Below are 26,026 nucleotides of genomic sequence, written 5' to 3' on the forward strand. Positions count from 1 at the left end.
ATAATGATTATATTAATACAAAGACATCTGTCAAATGAACTCTCTAATAATCAGACACGTGATCCTTATTTCCACTATCCACGCTGATGCGCCCATGCCAAGATCTTCAGTGCATAGTGAGGCTCAACCAAAGGGATTCTCTAATCCACAGAAACCGTTCAGGCTATTTCTTCCATTGTTGTGAAGCATGAACATGCGTAGATGACTCAGATACTGGGGACTAGAGTTTTCAAATTCGAGAGAAAAAAAAAATTCAGTCTTTTGTTTGTGGTAACTGTGGTGGTGTAACTAAAATTGACCTATTGTTATCCCTTGTGTCTCATGTGTTTCCAAAATAAAATACAGGGAAACATACCTAAGTCAGAGCCACCTCATCGGCAAACCCTCCCTGTGTGAAGCACCCCGCACCCGGGGCCCAGCACCTGCTGCGCCAAACAGGTGAGATGGAGACAGGGCTTTTTTCGAAACCATGTCCTGCCACGGCTTTCTCGAAAGGCCGTCCTACCACAGCCGCCTCAGCTCTCTCCCCGCCCACGGACCGGCCAACTCCGTCTGAAAGCAGACGGCCAAGCGCCGGTCTGGGCCCCTCCTCCTCCCAGCAACCTGAGGAGCGACTCAGGTGGGAGCCATCGGGATAAATCCACCTACACGCCGGCTCCGTGCTGCCAAAGCCCGGGCCGGTCAGTTCTGTTTCACACTTCACCTTTCCAGCGGGCGTTTCTGTCGGAAACCCCCGAGCTCCGCCATTTCCTGAGGGGCAGCGCCGGCCCTCCTCGCTCCCGCCCTTGGGGCGGCGGGCCGCCGCCTCCGCTTCCCACAACAGCGCACGCGCCGCGCGCGGGCACATGCGCCGTAGCGCCGGCGGGGCGGCGCGCGTGCGCGGAGGCGTTCGGCGTCTCTGAGGCGGCGGATTGGGAGGAGGCGGCGGGGCAGCGGGACCGGGAACTGCTCCAGCTGCGGCCGGGAGGGGACGGGGAGGCGCCCGGTGGTGCGTGTCGGTCCTATGGGGCCTTGAGGATACAGCCCCGGTGAGAGAGGGGGTTTCTGCTGGGGCGCAGAGCCGGTGGGAGGATGGAGGGTCAGGCGGCTCCGGGCGCCGGCGGCGGCGAGGAGCCCCTGAGCTCTGGCAGGATGAACCCGAAGCGGAGTGGGCGCGCCGCGGAAGAGGAGAGCCGGAACAAGCCCAAGCTGGTGAGCGAGCTGTGGGGCTGGGAGGGCGGCAGGGGATGGCCTGGGGACGAGGAGGAAGGCGGGGGAGGAGGAGGCTCGGATGCCGTCTTGCTGCTTTCCAAGTAGAGAATCTGGGGCGGAGGGGCGTGCGGCCGGGCCTGGGGGGCGCCGGGCTTTCGGGGATTAAAGGATCTCTTTTAAAAATCTGGTGGGCTTCCGTGAGGGTTTTTGGGTGCTCTGTGGGAGAGGGAGGTGACAGCTGGAGGGGGGCGTGCGGCGCGCTGAGGGCCGCGCTGCGGTAACGCACCGGGGGTGGTCGCTGACAGGAGCCGGGAATTCCCATCTTCCCGTGAGGGGTGCGGTACCGGGAGGCTTCCCGGCGGGTGTCGCTGGGGCCCTCCCCTGGGGAGAGGTGCGGCAACAACGTGGTTCTGTCAGCAGGACCTGTTGGTGTAACCTCTGTCCTGCTCGCCTTTTCAGTGAAAGATTACAGGGTTTTTCATATTTTTTTTTCCCTGTGTTGAAGCATCCAGAATATTGGTGGTTATGATGCAAGCGATCTGCTTCCCAAAGTGAACTTCTGAATTAATGTGAAAATAATTGAAAAATTTGGAAATTGTTCAGTCTTTTTGGAACGATCCGACAAGCTTTTGCGCACGCAAACCATCTTTAGGACTGTAGAGTTTGTTTATTATGCCTGTGCTTTTTTTTATTTAGAAGAAGATATTTCTACTTACAAACCTGATAACTTGAAACATAGGTACCTTTCAAAGCCAACAGCGCTGGATTGTATCTCACTTTATAAATAAAGTAGCAGCAAAATCAGATAATATGACAATGTTTACTTTTAATTGTTTACTCCTGTTACATTTATTTCTTTTAACTTTGAATCAACTCATTTTAACCCAGTTCTCTGATGGATTTTCAAGAGCAGCAGTGTAGCAGACACTTAAAACTTACCTGACTTTTCTTACTGAATGGGATACTAGTTGCAAACTTTATTTAATCTGTGCAAGGTTTTTCACAAATAGTGGTAAAACTAAGTCAATACGTAAGTGCTCCCACCTTATGTTCCTTTCTTCGAGTATAGTGCAGCAGAGCCTTGGGCCAATGAGCAAGAAAACTGTTTTTTTTTTTTTGTCACTGAAAACTAAGTTAGAGTCCATCTGGGGAAGATGTTAAATTCGTAATGTATGAGGCATTAAAAAGTTACTGAGGGTGACAGTTATTTAAAAAGATGACAGAATGCCAGAATACTGAATAACTTGAAGTGTACTTGTATTAAAAACCACCATGTATATCTTAGCAAAAGGTAACCAAATATGATGTCTTATATTGTTTTATGGTGTTATTGGAAACAAACTCATACTTCCTGGCACAGGATAAATATAAATAAACTTCTTCATATAAACAAGATGTTTGTTTATGTTTATACTACCTTTACTATATCCTAGCTAAAGTAGCTAGGAAGGCTGCTTGAAGATGCCTGCAGGGAAGTGATTTAAAAATCACATAGGAAAGTGCTTCTATTGAAAGCTGTGGATACAAATTTGAGTTTTGCTCTAGCACAGGAGAACACTTTGTTCTGAAAGAAGTGCATAGTTTAAAAAAATCGAAGTGAAATGAGTTCAAAATTGGATTGAAGAGGACAACTATTTCCGTTGCATGTTCTTTTTCAGTTATTCTAGAATCACTAGAGTAGGCTTTTATTGTTACATTTAGTGGAAAAAGTACGTTATGTTAATATTTGACTATATGCCGTCATATGCTTTCTTGAGGGGATGATTACAGTCCAGCAGCAACATGGCTCAGAGTAGTGGTATGTTGCTTGAACCGGATACCTTCTGAAAATAAAGTTTTGCCCTGAGATAAAGTAACTAGCCTCTGATGATATAGTAGAGTGAATGGGTTGAATGGGAAAGTAGATTTTTTTTTTTTTTTTTTGTCCCCATTCTGGACACAATGTACACAAATGGTGTATAAAACTTATGTGAGGAGGGATTTACCTCTGAGGAAGAAAAGGGATGGGATTCAGGTGTGTTTTAAGTAGTGTGAGTGGACAGCCGGATTTATCAATTACTGCCATGGGTTTGTGAGGGAAGAACAAAACTGGAATCAGGGAAAGGCTTCATCCATTATATAGGAGAATAATCTTACTAAATTTTGCTGGCTTTAATTTTCAATGAGGAATTGGTTCTGCTGAGCCTAGCAATATCTTTAGGTACTCAGAGAGCAACCTTACTTCTACCTCATCCCTGCTCTCTTCCCTGTGCAAATAAGATGAAGGTGTATTTGGGACTTCTGTAAGAGAAGCCACGCTATTTGTGCAAGTGTTAAGTTGTCACTGAGTTTGTATACAAAGTTCAGAGTTTGATGTGGAGGTTTTCTTCGTTCATCTTCATAACTTAAAATTCATCAAGTTTCAGTAGAGTTACAGAGATGAATCAACCTGCACTCTGTCAGTTTGTTGCGTATAATTCAAGGAACTCTACAGTGTGCTGAGAGCAGTGTGTCTTTTTTCCAGAACTTATTTCACACATCAAGTGGAGTGCTGAACAAGGGCTTGGTGGGAGAGGGTGTGCAACTACATGTAACAGAAGATTTATTTTTAGTTCCTGGCATAGCAGCTGAAATTAGGCAAGTCATTGGGAAGAAGTCTAGGAGAATGATTTTTATATGATAGACTAAAAATGGATCTAGATGATGGGGAGCTGGGAAAGCTGAAGTCATTGTTTTGGGGGAAGGGCGACTCTAGAAGAAGGTGGAAGTTTTTTGTTTTCCCATCCCCTCCATCTGAAAGTAAAAGGTGGGCAATGGTGCTTGGCCTGCAGAAGCATGGTGATTTGGGTTTTTTTGTTTGTTTGGTTGGTTTTTTTTGGTTTGGTTTGGTTTTGTGTTTGTTTTTTGTTTTTTTTTTAGGACAGAAGCCTGATCAATGGCATTTATTCCTGATTGACAGGAAGTAAGACTAGGCTATCGAGAGAGGATCTGTGCTAGAAAAGAAAATGATGGTTTAAAGTATTTTTGTGTAAGATAATTGATGCATAGGTATGCACAGAAATAATTAAAGATAGACCACATTAGAACTACTAATTCCCTTTTCTTTCCTGCTTTGGGTCATTTTGAGAGTCATTCAAGTTTCATGTAATTTGTTGAATGTGACAGAACTGCACAGTGAAAATTTAGTTCCAGTTTTTATACTAGTAGTGTGTAAACTGGAGTATTTTTCTAAAATTTAATGTCTGTCTTATGAGCACCTTGACACACCACAGCTACTGAAAGAGCTTTGATTTAATCTTTTTCTCATTTTTTGCTGGCACAAGGTCTGGAGGTGGGAATGAGTGCCTCGTGGTTTTGTCATTATTTTTGTTTACAATGAAATGGGCAGAAAAAAAAAAAATTGTTTTGGCAAACAATCATCTGATCTCATGCCAGCCCTGAGAATAGGTTGGCATGAGATGGTAATGAGCAGTTACATTCTTAACTCAGTTTGGCAATGTGCTTGTTTTGCTTGTTTAAAAGTATGCTTGTTATACTAGGGGAAACAGACTAAATTAAGGTTGTCAGGGAGATTGCTGGAATTCTGTGTTTGTGGATTCCTGTGTTTGTTAATCCTTAACTTAGATGTTGTTTGCTCTCCTTAACACTTTAGTATCACATGGGAAGCATATAATTCTGTTGGGTGCCCAGGAAATCAGCAAGTGCTTGAAAGCATTGGGTCTGATTTGACATATCTGTTGTAGCTTAGCTGAATCCAAAGTCTTATCAAATCGTTCATCTTTTTAGCTGAGAAGTTGAAGCCAGGCTTTTTACAGAAGTTCATGGCAGAAGAATGGGAGACAGAGGTCATAAAAAGGAGCAGGAGAGGTTGCTGGAGAGGAGACTTAGTATAAGGGGACAAAATCATTTGAAGGATGATTAAGCATTGGTTGACCAGAGACACTGGAATCCCTGTCCTTGCAGGTTTTTCAAGACCTGAAAACCTGGACAAAGCCTTAAGCAGCCTGGCTCCAATTCTGTGTTGACCCTGCTTTTTGAGCAGGAGTTTGGACTGAACTGGAGAAGGAATGAGATCCTTTCAAATGTCTGTGATTCTATGAATCAGTACTTGAAAAGAGGTGTTATAACAGGATTTGTGGTGCTTCCTGACTATTAGAACACTGGCTAACTAGAAGTTAATACGGCCAATGTTTTTTTAATTAAAGTTAATAATAGATCATGTCAGTTTAGTATTAGCATAAGTAGAAATATTTCTGTGCATGTAGTGGTTAGTGCCATGGTAAAAGCATCTCCCATAACCCCCAAGTTCACTTCAGGTTCGTGTGGTAGTTGTTCAGTGATAGATATTTCACTTAGCTACAAACTAAATTTCTGAAAGGGGCTGTTTTCTGAGTGTGGTGCTGTATTTAAAAGTAGATTAGGAGAAAGATCTTGTATAACATGAAAAACAAATTGTTAGGGCTAAGAGAGAGATTATTTAATTGGAGAGCAAGTGGATTTGGTGATTCATCCAACAAGGAGCAACTCGTACTTTGTTTTAAAAGCAGAAATTGTTTATGCTTAATACTGAAGTCTTTTAAACCCCGTGAGCTTTGAGATGAATCAAAAGCTATGAACTCAGCATTCTGACTAATGTGCCATAAACTAGTGTCAAACAGTGGAATGAAAGCTTTTATCAATTAGCTTAAAAACAGAAGTAAACTGAGTGTGTTTGGGAGGATACGTTTCCCAGCGACGACGTTGCTCCACCCATATCAGTGCAGGAGTTAACGAGTGCTTTAAATTATGTGTCAGTAGTATCAGTCGTTGTCAGACAGGCTACGTGCCACAGGACCTACACTGCACCGTCACCTTTGACTCCTCAGGTTGTTTGATGTCATTTTCCTGTGGACACATAATGTGCTCATTACACATGACTTGTGTAGATGTTTGTATACTACATACATGAACTATGAGTCAGGTTGAGCAGGGATTTTTGGCAAATGAATAAAATGTATTACATTGGAGATCATAGTGTCTCTGAGTAAAATCAGTGCATGTCTGCAGAGGATTCTTACTTGAAGCGGATGCTTGAGGAAAAGTGAACTGAAATGCTTGTGTTTTAGAAGACTCTTGACCTTATTAGATCAAAGTCAAGATATTCCAGCAAGTAAAGTTAGTTAGGGTGCAACCACTACTGAAGAGTAAAATTAATGTCTTGGGGAAAATTTGGTTCTGTTGCTGAAAAGTATACTGATTAGGCACTATTTCTAATATGGCAGAGTAGGGCATGCTTGGTGCCGATGTTCAGATACATGCTTTTAATGTGAATTAATATTGACAGTGTTTAAATGAGGTGATAGATACAGCGATAAGCCTGTCTGCTTGTGGTAATTAAACTTCCTGAAATACTACTTGTAAGACAACTGTAAAGCTATTCTGTACAGTACAGGAAGCTTTGCAAACAAAGCAGATTCCACCAAGGCAATGTGAAAGACATTTACAGTCAGAACTGACAGTGTGCATATCAAATAGAAGTGATGCTTTCTGAGACTTTAAGCACTCTGGTGCTGAATATCCAAGTTATTGAGGATGAACTTTTGTTTTTTGTATTACAAATAGCCTGTAAATCATGCTAATGATACTGTGATTGTTGATGACCCAGTACAAGGAAAAGATAGGCTTAAAAACACTGGGTGGGTTACAAGATGACTTCGTCTTTTCTGCATCAATTGCAATTCTTTAGAGGTAAGCAATAATAGCTAATAACTTTCCTCTAATTCTTTTCATCCCTGTCCAAATTTAGAGATGAAGTAGAACAAGAGATGGCAGTTGCTGCTGAAGCAACTGGCAATTTCAGTTCGTTATTCATCAGTTTACTTGTTCAACCTTAAAACCACAAGAAGTTAGGAAATTACTAAAATGAATGTTTTTACGCAGTTCCTTACAACTTGTATATCATGGCTGTTCTTTAAATTCAGTGGTTTTTTGTAATCATTCAGTAACTTTATCTTGGAGGAAGTAAGTTTTTTGTTTATAAAGGACTATCGTGGTAGAGCAGATAGATACTTTTGAGAGAAGATTAACAGTTGAAAGACTATTTTTGTAGCATTTTATAAAGTTGCAGGTAGACAAAGCTAACTTGTCTTAAACTTGCATGTTATTTTTGTATCAAACTGATCTTTTACTTAAGGTCTTGTGAATCAAGTAGCTTTTTCCTACGGTATTGGTGGAGTGAGCACCTCTAGGTTTCCCACTTTCAAGCGTAACTTCCTAATAGGTAGATGAGCAGAATCTTGCTTGACAAAAGTAGTACTAACACAGTCTGCAAAGCAAATATATTATTCTACTTGTTAACTATTAATTGTATGGGAGACAGGGGTGACAATTAAAGAATCAGCTTTTTTGAGGCAGTAGTGTGGGCTTAATCAGTCTGCATACCCACCTTGGTGCTCTACTGACTTAAGTTTTTGTGTGGCAGCGGGACAAACAAGATCATGAAACTGAACCGGTCAAAACCCCTCCTTTATTATTTATTCTTCTTTGATTATTTGCTAGAACTAATAAGAGTGGTGTTATGGCACACTAGAATTACTCCTTTTCTATTGGTTTATCTAAAGTTCATCCATTAGTACTACTAAATTATGATTGTGTCTGCTTTTCAGCCATCTTGTCATGATAGCTGTTTAGTTGGATGTGGTGTGAAAGCAGCACATTGTATGCACATGGGCAGGTCTGAAAAGGATCTGCTGTGGCAATTAAATGATATTGTAACCTATATCATGATATAAACCATAAACTCATCTGATTTATAGAAATAGAGAAATACCTTGGAAGTTCAATTCCAGAACAAGACCACACATGGGAAATGTATGGTTTGATACAGCTTCTGAAGGTATTCGGTCCACCTGGGTGTGGTAATATTTGGTCTTAAGGTGTAGTGCGTACTGTAGTATCACCACACCTTCTCTGTTACATAAAACAAAAATGTTCTTAAGAGTTTCTAATAGATAAGGCCTCTTCCTGCGTAAATAGGAAACTGTAGTTTTGTATTAATTTCAGACTGTTTTGGGGGAGAGTGGGAGAAGAGGAAGTTCAAGGTGATGCATGTGACAGGTGCCTTTCTTATAAGGTTCCCTTCTTGGTCCTTTTAATGATCCTCAGAGTAAATTGTTGGAAACAGGATGGTATTGGAGAAAGTACTAGGTATGCTGAATATGTGATGCATGTTTGCTGCTTCTAAGTGTTCTTTGCATAGTATTATCAGATATGGAGGACAACAAAGATGGAAAAATGTTTTTATTACTAAAAAATATTTTCAATTTATACTTTGTAACAGTTAAGTATGTTTTAAACTTGTTTGGAAAGTGTAGAATGTAAGTGTAAAAGTCACCAGCTGATTAAAAAAATGTAATTGGAAAGAATCCTGCCTTCTATTCCTCCATGATTTATGTGTGTGTGTGTATATATATATATATATATATTTTTTTAACAAGCATACTCTTAGGGCTCTCCTGATTGTAGTGGAAATATGGAGTTACCTCTTTGTAACGAAACCAAATTATCAATTTAGTTTACCCTTTTATGTGAGAATAAATATAGGAGAACTTGCTTGAGGAATGTGAAACTTCCAGAGCAGTGCTACCTAGTAGTTTAGAACAAATTTCTGAATAAAAAAGTTAAGTTTGAGGCAGTCAGGGAATAGTGCTGTAGAATCCCAACACTTGGAGCTACAGGACTGCAGCTGTACAGCCAGTAAAGTAACAACTGTAATTTTCGGTTACGTAGGCCAAGGGAATTGCAGCAAAGGTACTGGTGGATACAGGTTGGCTTGAATGTACGCAAGCCCATTCTCTCCTGTTTCTTTGTTCAGGGATTAACTAGTCAAACATTAATAACTTTGTCCTGTATGGGATCACATTAACAAAAATGCATCGTGATGCATATTTAGGCATGAAGATAAGAGGAAATAACTGCAGACCTTAAATGTTCATGATGATATCTTTTTGTCACAACTAGTTAGTTATGTGTTTACAAGTGGCTCTGTATAAATTCATGTTGGTCTCTCAGGGGTGGTTGAGCAAGACAAAATAAGTACTTTGGTCAGGAAAAATGTTAGTTCTGCACTCTGTTATTCTTTCTTACTATGGTAAGAGCTGATGATGGTTGTTAGAATATGACCTTTAAAGATGCCTGTGACTTTCTTTTTTAATGAGTGTAGCGTTGTGAGGAACATATACTAGGCCAATGTGAGATTGATTAGATTCAAGACTCCTCACAACAGATAAAAGTAGTTAGTTCTTGTACAGTGTAGTTTCCTGCTTTCCTGTTTCATTTTAGTTCTTCATATTTTCCTGCTGTGAATTATTTTTATACCTATAAAATTGAAGTAACTTCTAAAAGACTGTGGCTTCATAATGGAGTTGTGCTGGATGTTTGCATTTGTAACTGTGTTAGTGCATGAGTAGATGAGAACTTGACAGTTATTAATAGTTGAGATGGTTACATGCAGTGTTCCAGTTGCATTAGAACAGGGAAGTATTTGCATAAAGAAGAAAAAAGATGACAGTGTATCATGCTAAGCATATACACTGATGCCATATACATTTTAATTTTTATGCCAGCCACATTTAGAGGGTACATTAAAAACAAAAGGTTTAAGTACAAAATCTGAAATTCAAAGGGTAAATCCATGTCAGCTGGCCAAGTTCAAAAGTTAGCACACAAACTCAAATTAACTGAGATACAGTCTGAGTCTGTCCCTCTTTGTAAGCCATACAGTAGCATTTCTATCTAATTTTGTATACACTGAAGTAAAATTTACATACAATAAAAACTGTTTTCATAATCATTGCAAATCTTTGCTTATAAAAACCTTAGGCACTCATGGATTCAGAGTGAACTAATGAACGTGACAGATTAGTAGAAGGTAGTTTATAACCAGACTTGAGACAGAAGTTGCAACCAAAGCTTCAATACTGAAGCACCTAGTAACTGATTTTATCCTTACTTGGGCATCAATACGGTGCTTTATTTCTGGTACTGCTGCTGGTCTTAATTCCCATAAAACCAGATTCTTCTTTCTCTTTTGTTTTTTGGGCTTATTATATAATGCAGCAAGAGCTGTTGCTCCCAGGTAATCTACTTTACTAGAACTGGTTCAGTTCCTTCTTTCCAGTCCTCTGTGGCAAGTGGATCTCCCACTGCTTTGTTCTTATCAACAGAAAAAAGTGAGGTGAGGAAACTCCTTTTGATTCAGCACACAATTTCTTGGCTCAGCTAGAAATATACCAGGCAACGTCTGCTGCAGTCTCTCTGACCTTTATAATCCTCCGTCCTCTACTATTCTACTGTCTTCCAGCAGTGCGGTTTCATTTTTGTTCTCCAGTTTATTTGCAGCTTGGTGGAGGCGTTCCCAAACTAGAAAGGTGAAGGGTACAGCAGTAGGCCATGATAAAATTTCCATCTGTAAACCAGATATGCATTTTCATTTTCATATTTTACAAATATGCATTCACATTTGAACTTCAGACAAAGCTTGGGTCGATAAGACAGGCTTCCTAAATCTATTAAGGTTAGTTTACAGTATTCTGTGATTCAAACTAGTTCCTGAATGACTTGTAAGATAAGCAGTAATCACATCAGTTAACATTTTATAATTAAAAACAATTGTTTCGTGAATTTATGGGAAAATCTTTGTAAAATTCATGTGGGTGTTCACGGGTAACCTAAGCACATGCCACACCAATATTACGATAAACCATCTTCTTTTGCTTACTTTAGCAGAAGATAACAGATTCTTCATAACCCATTACAAGCGTCTGTAATCCTCCTGAATTCCTGTTACTTCTTAACAGGGAATCTCACCGGTACTGAAGTCAAATGGCACTATTGGCTTCCTGATTATTATGTACAATATAATTCCTCTCTATTCACATGCTGCTTCATTTCCTACTTCCCTGAAAGACACACAGTCTTCTTAGGAAGCTGTTATGAACAGGAAAGAATAGGAAAAGGAACAGAAAGCCCTTGTGTGTATCACAGCAGCTATAAATTCAGTTTAACCCAATACGCTTTGACCATTGAGTTACATTATGGTTCATGCACGCTGAAATTACTCGATCTAGAATTTCTGTTCTTCGAGGAAAAGCCAAAGTTCCTTGCTATGGCAGCAGCATTGCTCATTTTTCCAAACTTTAGTATCATATCATTTATTATTAGGGGAGAAAAAAGTGACTTTACCATCAATTGTTTTTATGAAGGGATCAAATCCTGCTCTGATCAAATACTTGCTCTTTGCTAGGAAGCCTGTGTCTTGGAAGACAGACAACATTATTCTAAGGAGTTGTTGACATGATCCCTGTGACCATATGTTCCAAGACTGCTGGGTACAGACAAAATGAATACTGTTCACAAGTAATTCCTGCTTCTTTGGCTCACGGCATCGCTTCTACTGCCAGTTCCTTTGTGGGCTGTGTTTCGGTTGGTTGGATTTTGTGGACGTTTTTTTACTATTTAAAAAACAACCCAAACAAAGCAAATACACATGCCCTCCCTTCCTCAAAGTTTATCAGAAGTAAAATACTCCATTTTCAAGGAGGTGCCCAATATCCAATCAAGTCCTTCACAGTATAGACTTTCTGTCAACTTTTGCAACTTGCTATGGGTCTTCTGCTTTATTTTTAAGTGTATCAATTCTCTCCCAACAGATACATTCTACCAGTTTTATCCTCTCCTCAAATCCTAGCAGAGGAAAATTCCAATGGACTGTGACACTTATTTCAGTGTTTACTGTACCCACAAGAGCAAGAGGTGTTCCATGAAACCAGCAGCATGCTCAGTTAAGAATCTTCCCCAAACTATCTCTGCATGTAACAGGGAGAAAAGCGTATAGAAATTGAGCCTGTCCCTTGTACAGGTGTATTAGGCTGTATTTGCATGCACTGTGAAATAGGAAGCAAGTAAGCAGGAATGAAAAAAAAATTGTGCAGAAGTATGGAAGAATTTTCTCAAATCTGTTTCTCAAAGCAGTTTCAGCTTTGTTTTTCAGAATGATTTCAAAACAACTCTCTCGCTGTTAACTGGTCATTGTTCATCTTAAAAGAAAACCCTAGGTTTCAACAGAAGATTAATCCCAGGTTCAAAGCATATAATGGCAGTTAAAAGGGCTGCATGTCTATAAAAGGGTAAAAACGGACTAAGACTGCACTTCAGAAAGAGTGAAGATGAACCATGTCACAATAAAAAAGGTGTCTCTCTTTAGGAAGTGAGGTATAAAAGGAGGAGGCCTGTTCTCACTACTCTTAATTGACCAAACTCAGTAGCTTTATAATAGCTTTCATTCAGCTCCACAGTGTGTTTGAATGAAAAGATTAGCCACTTGCACTCAAGAGAGCCTGGAACAAGGAAGGAAGATGAACAGCAATTTGATGCGCATCAAGTATTGCTATCTAGCAAAACTGGCTTTGTTCTGCTGCTACATTGAAAGCAAAGAACTCACATCCACAGCTTGTATCTAAGTGTAAAATTGAGATCAAGTCTGCACTTCCTATGTCAAGAATTGTTTTGACATGGTTTTTCCAGTTTTACTGTTCCAGAATGTTTCAAAAGCGCTTCACAATAGTATTATACCAAAAAAGCAAAAGCCAAGTTCCCTGCAAACCCAAAGCTCAGAAGTCAAACAATTGCATTTTTGAAAAACAAGCAGCAGAGATACAGGGCTGAATATACTGATGAGCACAGTTGGCAGAAAAGCAACAGGCGTGCAACCAGTACAGTAAGCATCTAAACAAGCCTTTTACTGCACTAGGAGCTATACTGTGTTCATTTGTAAATAAGTCCTGGAAGTTGATCCAATGACTAGTCAAGTGACTAGTTCGGCAAGTGATCTCGGTCTGTTTTCCTAGGAAAAAACACTTTCTAATTTTCTTCCAAACTAATTGATTTGCTTGCTGTAGGTGTGGTAAACAGAATAGGCCGATACTAACAGGCAATCCTGCTCAATACCGGTACAATAGCAACCACTGGGACAGGTAGTTTCTTGTCTAATAAATTATATTAATACTAATAAAGTATAGAATACATTAGCAATAAAAGGAGGGCTAAGGCGAATCTCCATCCTTTATTGGATGCCAGGGGAAACATAGTGACAAAGGACAAGGAAAAGGCTGAGGTACTTAATGTTTTCTTTGCCTCAGTCTTTAATAGACCAGTTATTCTCGGGGTACCCAGCCCCCTGAGCTGGAAGACAGGGACGAGGAGCAGAATTAAGCCCCCATAATCCAAGGGGAAATGGTTAGTGACCAGCTACACCACTTAAACACACACAAGTCTATGGGGCTGGATGGGATCCACCCGAAGGCACTGAGGGAGCTGGTGGAGGTGCTCACCACGCCACTTTCCATCCTCTATCAGCAGTCCTGGCTAACTGGGGAGGTCCCAGTTGACTGGAGATTAGCAAATGTGATGCCCATCTACAAGAAAGGCTGGAAGGAGGATCTAGGGAACTACAGGCCTGTCAGCATGATCTCGGTGCCGGGGAAGGTTATGGAGCAGATCACGTGCCATCACGTGGCACATACAGGACAACCAGAGGATCAGGCCCTGTCAGCATGGGTTTATGAAAGGCAGGTCCTGCTTGACTAACCTGATCTTCTATAACAAGGTGACCTGCTTAGTGGATGAGGGAAAGGTGGTGGATGTTGTCTACCTGGACTTTAGTAAGGCCCTTGACACTGTCTCCCACAGCATTCTCCTGGAGAAACTGGCTGCTCATGGCTTGGAGAAGCATATGCTTCACTGGGTAAAAAACTGGCTGAATGGCCGAGTCCGGAGAGTTGTGGTAAATGGAGTTATATCCAGCGGACGGCTGGTTGCAGGGGGTGTTCCCCAGGGCTCAGTACTGGGGCCAGTCCTGTTTAATATCTTCATTGATGATCTGGATGAGGGGATCGAGTGCACCCTCGGTAAGTTTGCAGATGACACCAAGCTGGGTGGGAATGTCGATCTGCGGGAGGGTAGGAAGGCTCTGCAGAGGGACCTGGACAGGCTGCATCAATGGGCTGAGGCCAAACTGTGTGAGGTTCAGCAAGGCTCAGTTCTGGGTCCTGCACTTGGGTCACAACAACCCCAGGCAATGCTACAGGCTTGGGGAAGAGTGGCTGGAGAGCTGCCTGGTGGGAAAGGACCTGGGGGTGTTGGTCAACAGCTGGCTGAACATGAGCCAGGAGTGTGCTCAGGTGGCCAAGAGGGCCAATGGCATCCAGGCTTGTATCAGGAACAGTGTGGCCAGCAGCACCAAGGAGGTGACAGTGCCCATGTACTGGGCACTGGTGAGGCTGCATCTCGAGTCCTGTGTTCAGCTTTGGGCCCCTCACTACAAGAAGGACATCGAGGTGCTGGAGCGTGTCCAGAGAAGGGCAACGAAGTTGGTGAAGGGTCTGGAGCACAAGTCTTGTGAGGAGCAGCTGAGGGAGCTGGGGTTGTTTAGTTTGGAGAAGAGGAGGCTGAGGCAAGACCTTATCACCCTCTACAACTACCTGAAAGGAGGCTGTAGCCAGGTGGGGGTCGGTCTCTTCTCCCAGGTAGCAAGCAACAGGATGAGAGGGAACAGCCTCGAGTTGCGCCAGGGGAGGTTTAGGTTGGATACTAGGAAAAACTTTTTCACCGAAAGGGTAGTCAGGCACTGGCACAGGCTGCCCAGGGCAGTGGTTGAGTCCCCATCCCTGGAAGTATTTAAAAGATGGGTAGATGTGGTGCTTAGGGACATGGTTTAGTGGTGGACTTGGCAGTGCTGGGTTAACGGTTGGACTTGACGATCTTAAAGGTCTTTTCCAACATAAACAATTATGTGATTCTATACCTGGCACTTTTTATGGATGTATGTACAGAAAGCTACATGGGTGTATCAAAGGATTTTTGAAATTATTCCAATGGACTTATAATCTACTAGCATTTTACTAAAGGAAGCTTAGGAGGTGCAGCTTTTGAAATACGCTTTCTTCTCAAGCAAAGCATGAAACATAATTGGCACTGAACTATCTGAATCCTATTTTTTTAAAATACAGTGTTCTTCAAGAAAGACCATTCAAGTATCCACTACCAAGATTATTGGATTTGAAAGTGAAATTATTTAAGTGCAAAATAAATGCAATGCTATTCTGCAGATTACCCAAAAAATAAAACGTATAGGGCAACAGAGTATATGCTTAGCTTGACAGTTCAAGTACATGAAGAAGTAGAATTCCCTTACTTATTTTCCCCATTTATGCTGTTGGGAGTTGGTGCAGTCCCATATGCTGTCTTGATATTGTCAAATGTGACTTCCTTCTCTTCTTTATGCAAACACTTACCTGTTCTAGTGCAACTGCGACACTGCATGCAACATGTGAGGCCTTCCTGCAGGTACTTGTGGTTCCTGTGGGGAAACTTTGTATCAATTTCTATTGCTACACTTATTTCATAGAGATTTGCCAGGTGGCCCAGAATCCTTAAAGTGGACGGTTCTTAATTATACCTTTTTGGGCCTCAAGGACATGTAGCCATGGAGTTTTGTACCTACTTACTTGTGTGGGTCGTGGTTGGTAGTTTTTTGGGTTTCTTTTTAATTTTTTTTTTTTTAAATATGTCCTATAAAACCTTCTGTTGGTTAATGATTATATAATGCCACATGCATTCCTAAATTAAGACCAGTGCCTAGAATTTCTGAATAAAAATGGAAGCTTCAAACTAAAATAAAAGGTTTTAAATCCTTGTTATAAGGACAGGATTTGCCATGTCTCTTAACCTTTGTAAAGATCTTGATTAGCTAAATATCTCCTAGAACATTAAACCTGCATATTGAGGCTAGTAAGCTAGTATGTGCTTCATAAAAGCAGCATTGCAATTTTTTGCTGTGAAATTTATGACTGGAATTATGACTTGGCTCTTTCAGAAGTCTAGTTTGTAAAAGTTTTAACTAGCAAACTGTTGCTTGATAGTTTTAAGTGAGGAATTTAAAAGCTGTAAAGCATCCTGAAGAGAGACAGTGTTTGTTTATACTGAAAAGTGTGCTATGCTGTTACAAGACGTTTTTCCAAGATGCTCAAAGGAAAACCTGTCTTGCATGATCACTAGATGTCAAAATAAGAAACAGATCCTGTCTGTACAAAGTGCTGTGTAAAGAACTCGCCAGTCATGTAGCATAACTGCTACAAACTCTGCTGATCCTGTGCTGCTTTAGTGATGATAACTTACCTGATATGGTTGGTGCAGAGACTTGACAGAAAATGTTTGGAGTCTAGCAGTAGCTCTGGAAAATGCCAAAGCTTACTTTATTTGCCTCTGCACTGGCTAATATAAAAACTGCCTCTCCTAATACGCTTTCTGAAATTGTTTCTCCAGTAGTCTAAGCTGATCTAACTGCCACCTGTCCTGGTGCCACCCTTGCCCTTTTGTCTCACAACCATCAATTTTGTTGGCTTAGACTGCCGTGGAACTGCAGATTTTGGAAGAAGCTTTTAATTTTGCTCTGATTTTTAAAGCTTACTTATCAATGAACACCAATACATTATTGTCTGAAACAAATTTTCAAAACAGTTGTGGCAGTTTGAGCTACAGACGAAAAAACAATGTTAGTTGAATTGTCTTCTTTGACTCCTTTGTATCTTCAGTTACAAAACTGTTGAAATTAAGGCTAAGCTTGTTTACAGTTATTTTTTTTCAACTTCTGAATCAGTTTGCCTTTTGGTAAAGGCTTCTTTGAAGTCATCTAGGAAAATGCAGTTTTTTGAACAGTCCATTTGCTTTTGGAGTGTGATAGTGTTCTGCCAAATCAGACAAAAATGAGGATGCAGTCTCAGTTTCTCTCAACCTCCATTTTCAGTCAGACCAGACTGCTATTTAGGGTCACTCTGTTCCCCTTGCACAGAGACACGGTGCGGAGGTGCCCCTTTCCTTCATCCCTTGAGGATCAGACAATGGCATTTGTGAGGGTCAGTGCCCAACGTGATCAACGTGCCTCCGGCCTGTTTTCCCCTCTCTCCTACCTGGGAGCAGCACTGAGGCACTCGATCTTTCAGTGCTATGATTAAAGAATTGGTGCCCTCTGCTGTTAATAATTACCAGCTTGAGTGACCTCTGGCTTTATTTAGCATGAGGAGTTGTTTAGCTTCCTTTCCTAGTATTGCTCATTGCTGGATGGCCAGTCTCCTGGGGAAAAAGTAAAGTAATTGGGGAAAACCAGGCAGCTTCCTGGTTGGGAAGATGGCTGCCATCCTCCAGTCTAACAGCGCTGACTCTGTGCCCTACCGTTGTGCTGTCAACATAATAACTTTACAGCTTCTTTTTAGCAGCCTGCTATAAGGTGTTCACAAGCTCCTTTGTAGAGCTCCAGGGAATGTTTACCTTCATGTTCAGGTTATAGATTAAGACTTAGTTTAATAATTTAAATGATACATATTTAAGGAAGTTGGGAAGTGAACAGCTGCAAAGCAAACAAGAATTTTCCATGTGGTGTCATATAGGCCAAATGCAAATGTGCAACAATAGTAATAAAACTATTAGTTTTGCTGATTTCAACTACCTGTGATATACCTGATGGATTACAACAATCATTTCAAGTTCTTTTTGAAAGCATGGTGAATGCTCCTTGAAGTGCCAAAAAAATTACTATAAAGCAAACGTTTTGTGAATTATATTTTAAACTAATGTTATTAGTAATGCCAGGAATACTTTGTCATGGATAAGGATCTTGAAAGTCCTAAATGAGCGTGTAGTTCTAGTTTCTGCGCATCAGCTAATGTGACTCAGGTATCTTTTCACAATTTCCTAGGTACCTTTTTACATTTAATTACAAAATTGAATAACAGATGGGTAAATTTGTCTAATTGGAACATTACTCATTCTCTGTACTGAAGAACAGAGGTTGTAGGAGTGAATTCTATTTTGTGGCTGTAAGACCTAGACTTAAATTGTACACAACTTTTTGTACTTTAGATATTAACCGGTTTTGGGTTTTGTCCCTTTAAACTCCCTTGGTTCAGGTGGAGTTTATTCCCTTCCTGGCTGTATGCAAATTTATTTGCAGCCAGTTAAAAAACACTTATCCTTGAGCCAAGTTTTACAAAGTCTTTTGCAGGTGTTGTAGTCCAGGTAAATTTTAGAAAACAGTCATATCAGTTTAAAAAGAAGAAAGTTAAGAGAAGGTCAAGTTTGTTTGTTACTCTTAGAAAGTTAGGGTTGCTAGTAGCAGTTGGAGCTGTTACCTGAAGTTGTAGCCTGTGTGCAGAAGTGGATATTGCAGCACACTATGATTTGCCTGAGCAGCGTACTGTGAAGTGAAAATTGATGTTAAGTTTAGAAGTTACCCAGCTGATTATTGGTTCATTATACATGTGGTAAACTATGAGTTGCTTTTGATTTTGTTTTTGTGATGGAAGTGAGAGTCTTGCATGTAACAGTTAAGAACATGGCAAAGTAATACTTAAACATTAATCAACCCATGTAAACTCACCTTAATATACAACTCATGGCCAGCTCAAGTGATCTGGAAGGTTTTATTAATACAAAAGTTAGAAAATAGACTAAAAAAAAAGTAGACTTGCTGTGAGTTTTGCATTAAAAATTAATGCAGTCATGCAGTCATCTCAGGTCATCTTAATTCTTTGAATGTTGACATCGTTACTGCAGTAGCCTGAACTGGGCTCGGATGAGGAAATAGTGATTTTTATACCAATAAATGTAGTGAACTATGGTGAAAAATCTGTCTACTGTTTTTATGTGCAAGATTTCAATTACTCTGAATATTAACATGGCTGAGAGTGACCTTTTAAGATACGATGCAGTTGCATTAGTATTTGCTATGATTTTTGTGTGCCTTACTGTCATGATCTGTGAGTACTTATACAAGTAGTGGGATACTTACAGTAAACCAAAATTGGGAGGAGTAAATAGAAAGTGATACTTTTAACTATTGATAGACTGGAAAGACTACGTTTGAAAGGGAGAACCTCTGTCACTTAAGTCTTCTAAGTGAAGAACTAAGTAAATCAGTAGGAAACAGTCCTTTGATATAGGAGTTGATGAAGTTCCATGGTTTCTGTTGATGCTGCTGTCTTAAATTGTATATGTGTTTATATATAAAAAATATTATTTTGATATCATAGAATCATAGACTTGTTTAGGTTGGAAAAGACCTTTAAGATCATCAAGACCAACCGTTAACCCAGCACTGCCAGGTCCACCACTAAATCATGTCCCTAAGCACCACGTCTACCCATCTTTTCAATACTTCCAGGGATGGGGACTCAACCACTGCCCTGGGCAGCCTGTGCCAGTGCCTGACAGCCCTTTCAGTGAAGAAATTTTTCCTAATACCCAACTTAAACCTCCCCTGGAGCAGCTTGAGGCCATTTCCTCTCATCCTGTTGCTTGTTACTTGGGAGAAGAGACCAGCCCCCACCTGGCTACAGCCTCCTTTCAGGTAGTTGTAGAGGGTGATAAGGTCTTGCCTCAGCCTCCTTGTGCTCCAGACCCTTCACCAACTTCGTTGCCCTTCTCTGGCCACGCTCCAGCACCTCCACGTCCTTTTTGTAGTGAGGGGCCCAAAACTGAACACAGGATTCAAGGTGTGGCCTCACCAGTGCCGAGTACAGGGGGACGATCACTTCCCCAGCCCTGCTGGCCACACTGTTTCTGATACAAGCCTGGATGCCATTGGCCCTCTTGGCCACCTGAGCACACTCCTGGCTCATGTTCAGGCGGCTGTCGACCAACACCCCCAGGTCCTTTCCCACGAGGCAGCTCTCCAGCCACTCTTCCCCACGCCTGTAGCATTGCCTGGGGTTGTTGTGACCCAAGTGCAGGACCCGGCACTGAGCCATCCCTTATCTGCAAATATTTTATCATAAAGATGTTTGCAAAACCTTTGCCTTTGGGCTGCTTCTAAAATCAGGGAGTTAGTGTCTTTAACAAGCTAGGAAAGGGTTGATTTCTTTTCATCTTGTGATGCTTTAACTGTCTTAGAGATGGCTGAAAGAATAATGCGAGAGGTCTGACTACAAAAACTGCAATATCTTAAAGTTCCTCCTGGGCAGGTAAACTACTTGTGGTTTATGTTCTTAAATCAGGCTGGAAGCGCGATTTCCTTGTTAGTATAAGGGACTGTCAAAATTGTGTGTCAGTGAGAATCTGCAGGTACGTAACTACCTTGCCTCTGCCTCCAGCTACTTGCAGTTTCTCTTCTACCTGTTAAATGTGTTGCTTATCTTGAGCAGCTACTGGCAGCAGTGTAGCTTATGCACCATAAGGAGATCTGGGAAGTGAGCTTGAGATGTCTGAAAAAATGCTGTGTGGTATCTTACTTTAGTAGTCTGTATTTTGCCCAGAGGAGTTTGAGTGACAAATGTAATACAAATGTAGAGATGGAGTAGCTTATCCTGTTCCAGGTTCTGCAAGAGATTGACGGTACTTAGATGAGAAGGGAGGGGAAAAATATTTCTAGTACAAGTGACTGCTAAAACGGATACAGAGGTTTAGAACTTCTTGCTTACATAGCTGTCTCTGGGTTGAAGTCATAGTTAGGCTTTGCTTCATTTGGACTTCTTGCTCAATAATGTCCATTAAAAATAAAAGGTCTATTTACCAGAGTAAGGACATCTTAGTTTTGATTTCAAGATTTGAGTATTGCTTCCTCTTTTAACTCCATACTAAGTCCAGGTAACAAAAATACAGGAGAGATGTAGCTGTAAGGAAGAGGTTTGAAATATGGCAGTTAGGAAGGTGAAAGGTTGGTGTCAACATCTGGAGTAGTAAGAGAAAAAGATTTTATCCTAGCTGTCTGTGCTGGGTCAGGCTGGGATGGAGTTAATTTTCTTCATAGCAGCCCATGTGGTGCTGTGTTCTAGATTTGTGACCAAATCAGTGTTGATAAAACACTAGCGTTAAAACAGCGCTTACCCAGTGTCATAGCTTACTGTTTCTTAGTGTGCCCCCCTGCAGGAGTCGGATGGGGTGGGCCAGAGGTTGGAAGGGGACAGCCGATCCAACTGACCAAAGAGATATTCCATACCATATAACGTCATGCTCAGCAATAGAACCAGGGGCGGCAGGGTGGGGAGGAGGAGTCTTTTCCAAAGTAGCAGCTGCTCAGAGGCTGTGGAGGTATTGGTCTGCTGGTGGTGAGCGATGGCTTTTGCATCGTTTGTTTCTTCCCCCCCCCCCCCCCCCCCCCCTTCACTTGTTAAACTGTCTTTATCTCAACCCATGAGTTTTTCTTGCTTTTCCACTTCTGATTCTCTCCCTGATCCCGCTGTGAGGGAATGAGCAAGTGGGGACTGACCTGCCAGCCAGGGTCAATCCACCACACTGTCCTAGATACCTCTGAATGCTTATCTTCATTATACTTCTAGAGTAAGGACACATTACCCCTCCTTCTCACCTTGATACCTCCTCCACTATTTGTATAGTCTTGCAAATTTCTTTGTTTCAGAAATACAGTATTGACAACTGTAGCCAAGAGACAGTAAGGGGAATTAGAAGGAGCATATCTTCCAGCAAGGGGAAGTAAAATGTTGTGTGGTTTAAGTTGAACAGCTATAGGCTCATTTCCAGTAACACTGAACTCATCCACTGTGTTAACAGTACACAGTGGTATGGGGTATTGACTAGAAGCACCTTGATCATTTCGGCTGCTGAGAGCGTAACCAGAACCTGAAACCTCGCTGTCCGAGAAAACAGGGTCGCTGTTTCCTAACCACTGACTTGCAGGGCTGTGTCATTACGGATCAGCTACCACACTTTTTCATATACAGCAGTTCTTTTTGTCTCTGATTTCCTCCCGCCGCTAAAGTTCTAAACCTTAATTACCTATTCATGACGGTGTGGTGTAAATTGAGCAATGTTTATTAGCTGAATGCTTTGTTGATATGATTATTGGTATGCAATATAGATTGCTTTTTTGGCCGTGAATAAAAATGAAACATTGGTGATCTTTGTCAGCAGGATTTTACTGCTGTTAAGGAAAAAGTGAGAAGGTACTAGGGAGGGAGAAATAGCAGTGGATGGTTTGTGCATCATGTGTGCTGGCTTTCACCAGTTCATCTATCAATTTACATTACTCAGTGTTAAGGAGAAATGGGCAGCAGTCTCAAGAAGCTAGGGCACAGGAATGTCTCCTCAACTCCGAGTCTCAAAAACTCTGTCAAAACTGAGACTGTCATATAGCTCTCTGCTGGCTCGGTTTGGAGTCCAGCAGTCCATGTTCGTTTCGGAAAGCTTTCTAAGAGATCTTACTGTGTTTTTGTAAAATAGTGAGGGTGCTAGAGCTATACAGGTTTCAGGTTCATGAGTTAAATAGTCAAAAGACAAAGTGAAATGGGATGCAAGCCTACTCTTTCAGATAAAATGCAGTAGATTCCATGCTCATTTAGCTGCAGTTTTGTTAGAACACTTACTAAAATTTCGAGTGCTTTTTAATGTTAGAATACATGAAATATGGACTTCTTTATTCTGAAACAGTAGGTAACACTGTCTTTTTTTTCTTTGATTTGTCTGTGTGTATTTTTTTTTTCAATAGAATATTCAAATAAAAACTTTGGCAGATGATGTGGTAAGGTCTTTGTAACATCTTAATTTGCAATGGTAACTCCACGCTGCATGCTATTTTACTTCAAATGTTGTGGACAATATAACATGTTCTTATAAGGATATTAAGCATTAGATTTCAGAAAATTGAGTTACTATTCCTAAAGATCTTCATTTGTTACTTCAGTTGAAGAAGAGTAATTAATGATATCTGTTTGGAGAAGCTTCTTTAACCATATTCTGAATACTTTAGTAATACTGTGGATATGTTGAAACTGTTAATCAACAGTTCAAGTGTTATTTCTCTTGACCTTCTTTTTAACAGTAAAAGGATCTGCAGTGGTTCTTCAAAGTTAGTTGCCACATGATTCAAGTGGAACCATTTTGGGTAATAAGCGTTTAGTGTATGTCAAACAACAAGTTTGTATTCAGTAGCCTAACTTTATAATTCTGAATACTTTGAAACCTGTTGTAAAATATTTTTACAGAAACTTATATCAAAATTGATTTCAGTAAAATTATGAACTTTTATTTTCTATGTACGGTAGTTAAGCCACACTGGCCACTTAGTTAATCATCAGTTACATGTCTGAGATGAAGAAATTGTACCTAGTAGAAGATGTAGAAGATTCATTTATGGCTTTAAAGTGATCTCACCATTGCAATCTGATTAAACAAGTTTCTTGTTAATAAGGTATACTTGAAACAGATCACAGTATGGTGAAATTGATCTTAAATGGCTTTTTTTTTTTTTGTGACTGCTGAATGGGCATTTTAGTGTAAGTGAACAGGAAAACTGCATTTGATGTATATTGGCTAATTTTAGATACTATCTTTCAGGCATTATGTCATCTTTGGCCTTTTCAATAGGCTATGCCCTAATTTTAAGTTCAAAAAATGTAATGTAAACTATTCTAATAAGGAAAAAATGGGATTAAAGTAGAATTCTTGCCTTGTAAAAGATGTTAACAGTATCCTTGTAGGTAATGTGTTTCTGTCCACAAACGTAAGACTTCTAAGGAAGAAGAAAACCCAAACCCAACCCCCCTCCCCTCGAAAACACACACCAACCAAAAAAACCTCCAAAGGAATTTAAAGGGCATGCAGCTTATCTAGGGATACTTTCCCTTCAAAAAATTAACGTAGTCTTGTAGGATCTCAAAAAATCAAACCCAAAACAAACCCAACACCAAAACAAACCAAGAAAAAGAAATAAAACAACAACAATAATAATAATAATAATAATAATAATAATAATAATAATAAAAAAGAACCTTTCTTCCCCATATTCCACAGCACTTGGTCAAATTTCTCCTACTCCTGACTGAACTAATCTAAAATGAATCCAAATTTCCTACAAATGAAATACTCCATTAAGCTTTTCACACCTCACAGAGGTTGTTTAAATATAGAAAATATAAATTTTGGTTTACATGTCTTCATAGAGATTGCAATAACTGCTATGAATGATACTGGTAACCCTACATAAGCTGCTGTTAGAGGAAAGCACATCTTCATAAGGCTGTTCAATGCCTGAAACAAATACGCTAGTATTTGTTTATGCAAACAGTTAATTTAGAAAAATTGTTATACACATAATGTTCTCAAAATGGACATACATATATATATATATAGTTAAAGACAGTATTAAATAAAAAAAAATCTGACTCTATTCAGAATAGAGTTATATACTATTAATACAGTAATAAATGGCCTTATAAGGAAGGTGCTCTTGTTGGTTGCTTTCAATATTAACAAATTAACTGAGTTAAGCATGCTTAAAAAAAACAAGGTGGGGGTTTGGTATAAGGCATAAAACAAGTCAGCCTTAACCAGTGAAACAGTACTGCAGACTGTATGATATGCTTTCACTAATGTCTGTTACGTGTATTTAACTATGGATGGCTGCTTCTATGTGAGTAATCCATTACCTGGCTTTTTAAAATTATGCACTAATTCCAGGAGTCCGTACTCAAAAACACTTCAAGGAATTGTGAACTATACTTGGAGCATTAATTCCTCTACAAACTTTATTTTACTTTAGCAGGATTTTTTTATAAGCCTGATGAACTTGTGAGTACCTCCTTCCCAACGCTGGCTTTTTCAGTTGTCCTCCAAAGACTTATAGCTCTTCAGGTGAAGGAACGCTTGGACATTACCTTTGTGGTACCATATTTATTCACTATCAGGATAATTAGGGAGTAATGTGAGAAGATGAACTCAAGATTTTGAAATGCTAAGAGTTTAACATAGCTGGTATACTTTTGAAACTGTGAGAAATAGTTATATCCCTTTTGCATGTGACCTGTCATGAATTTACCTTAAATGTTGTTGTCTTTCTATGAAAAGTAATCTCTGAATGTTAGGGTATTTTTACTTACAGTTCAGTTTGAGTTTTAACTCTGCTGCTTGGATTAACTAAAAATGTGTGTATTACTGCCGTGTAATTGGCAGCTTTCCTATATTTCTATTTCTGCTTATTTTTAAATGGATATTTTTGCAGCGTGACAGAATAACAAGCTTCAGAAAATCAGCAGTGAAAAAAGAGAAACCTCTCATTCAGCATCCTATTGACTCTCAACCTTCTATAAGTGAAATCCCGCTTGCCCAGGCACTTGTTGATGAGCGTTGCATGAACTTATCAGAAAAAGAAGTTATGGATCTCTTTGAAAAAATGATGGTAAGATGATGTGCTACATTGTTTTATGAGGTTTTAATTTGTTTTCATGTTGGCGTTTATTACGTAGTAGTGACTTTCAAATGTTGTTGGTTTGGAAGTATTAACTACTTGGGAGGGCATAGCGTAGCATAGGCCTGATTGACGTCTAAATTGGCACATAAACAATTGAGTAACTCATAGAGTGCTAGTATTATACATGTTTAAATTACTTGGTCTACTTCTACAGAGAAAACCGTGGCAAAAAGCCAAAAATAAAAATCTTAAGCTGTTGAGTGCTTCATTAAGATAACCTCTATAGACCTTAGTTGCGGTAGTTAGATACTGCTGTTGAAGGACAGTTTTTAGTAAACTTAAGTAAATACCTTTGGAAAATAGTCATTTCTATTAATAAAAATCTTATGGTATAGAAGGCTGAATTTTTGTATAGTCTTGAGTATTTTCTGTCTTGGGAGCACTTGTCAAGGTTTCTGGTTCCCCTCGCAAGCAAGCTTTTCTATTAGTAATACAGAAACAAACTTTTGAAGTAGGTGTGTATTAATTCTGCCATGCACATTGGTGTTGATACGTGAAGTATAAGCAAATGCAGTATTTTGAGTATTGTTGGAATCTCTCTTGAAAGACTGGATAAATGTTAAT

General features: G+C 40.1%; 1 protein-coding gene across 4 annotated transcripts in view; it reads left to right on the forward strand.

Annotated features, from left to right (window-relative positions):
* Positions 1-900: 900 nt before the first annotated feature.
* DIAPH2 (diaphanous related formin 2) overlaps positions 901-26,026 on the forward strand; it is a 251,721-nt gene continuing 226,595 nt past the window's right edge. For 3 of the 4 annotated variants that reach the window (XM_082323488.1, XM_082323489.1, XM_082323491.1), the window contains exons 1-3: positions 901-1,191; positions 22,703-22,735; positions 25,214-25,390. In XM_082323488.1, coding sequence (XP_082179614.1) covers positions 1,072-1,191; positions 22,703-22,735; positions 25,214-25,390 — 330 coding nt within the window. In that variant the 5' untranslated portion in view covers positions 901-1,071. The remainder of the gene's footprint in view (positions 1,192-22,702; positions 22,736-25,213; positions 25,391-26,026) is intronic. The other variant, XM_082323490.1, reaches the window with a different exon arrangement.

This window comes from Platalea leucorodia (assembly GCF_965183815.1).
Source record: "Platalea leucorodia genome assembly, chromosome: 10".
Classification (NCBI taxonomy): Eukaryota; Metazoa; Chordata; class Aves; order Pelecaniformes; family Threskiornithidae; genus Platalea; species Platalea leucorodia.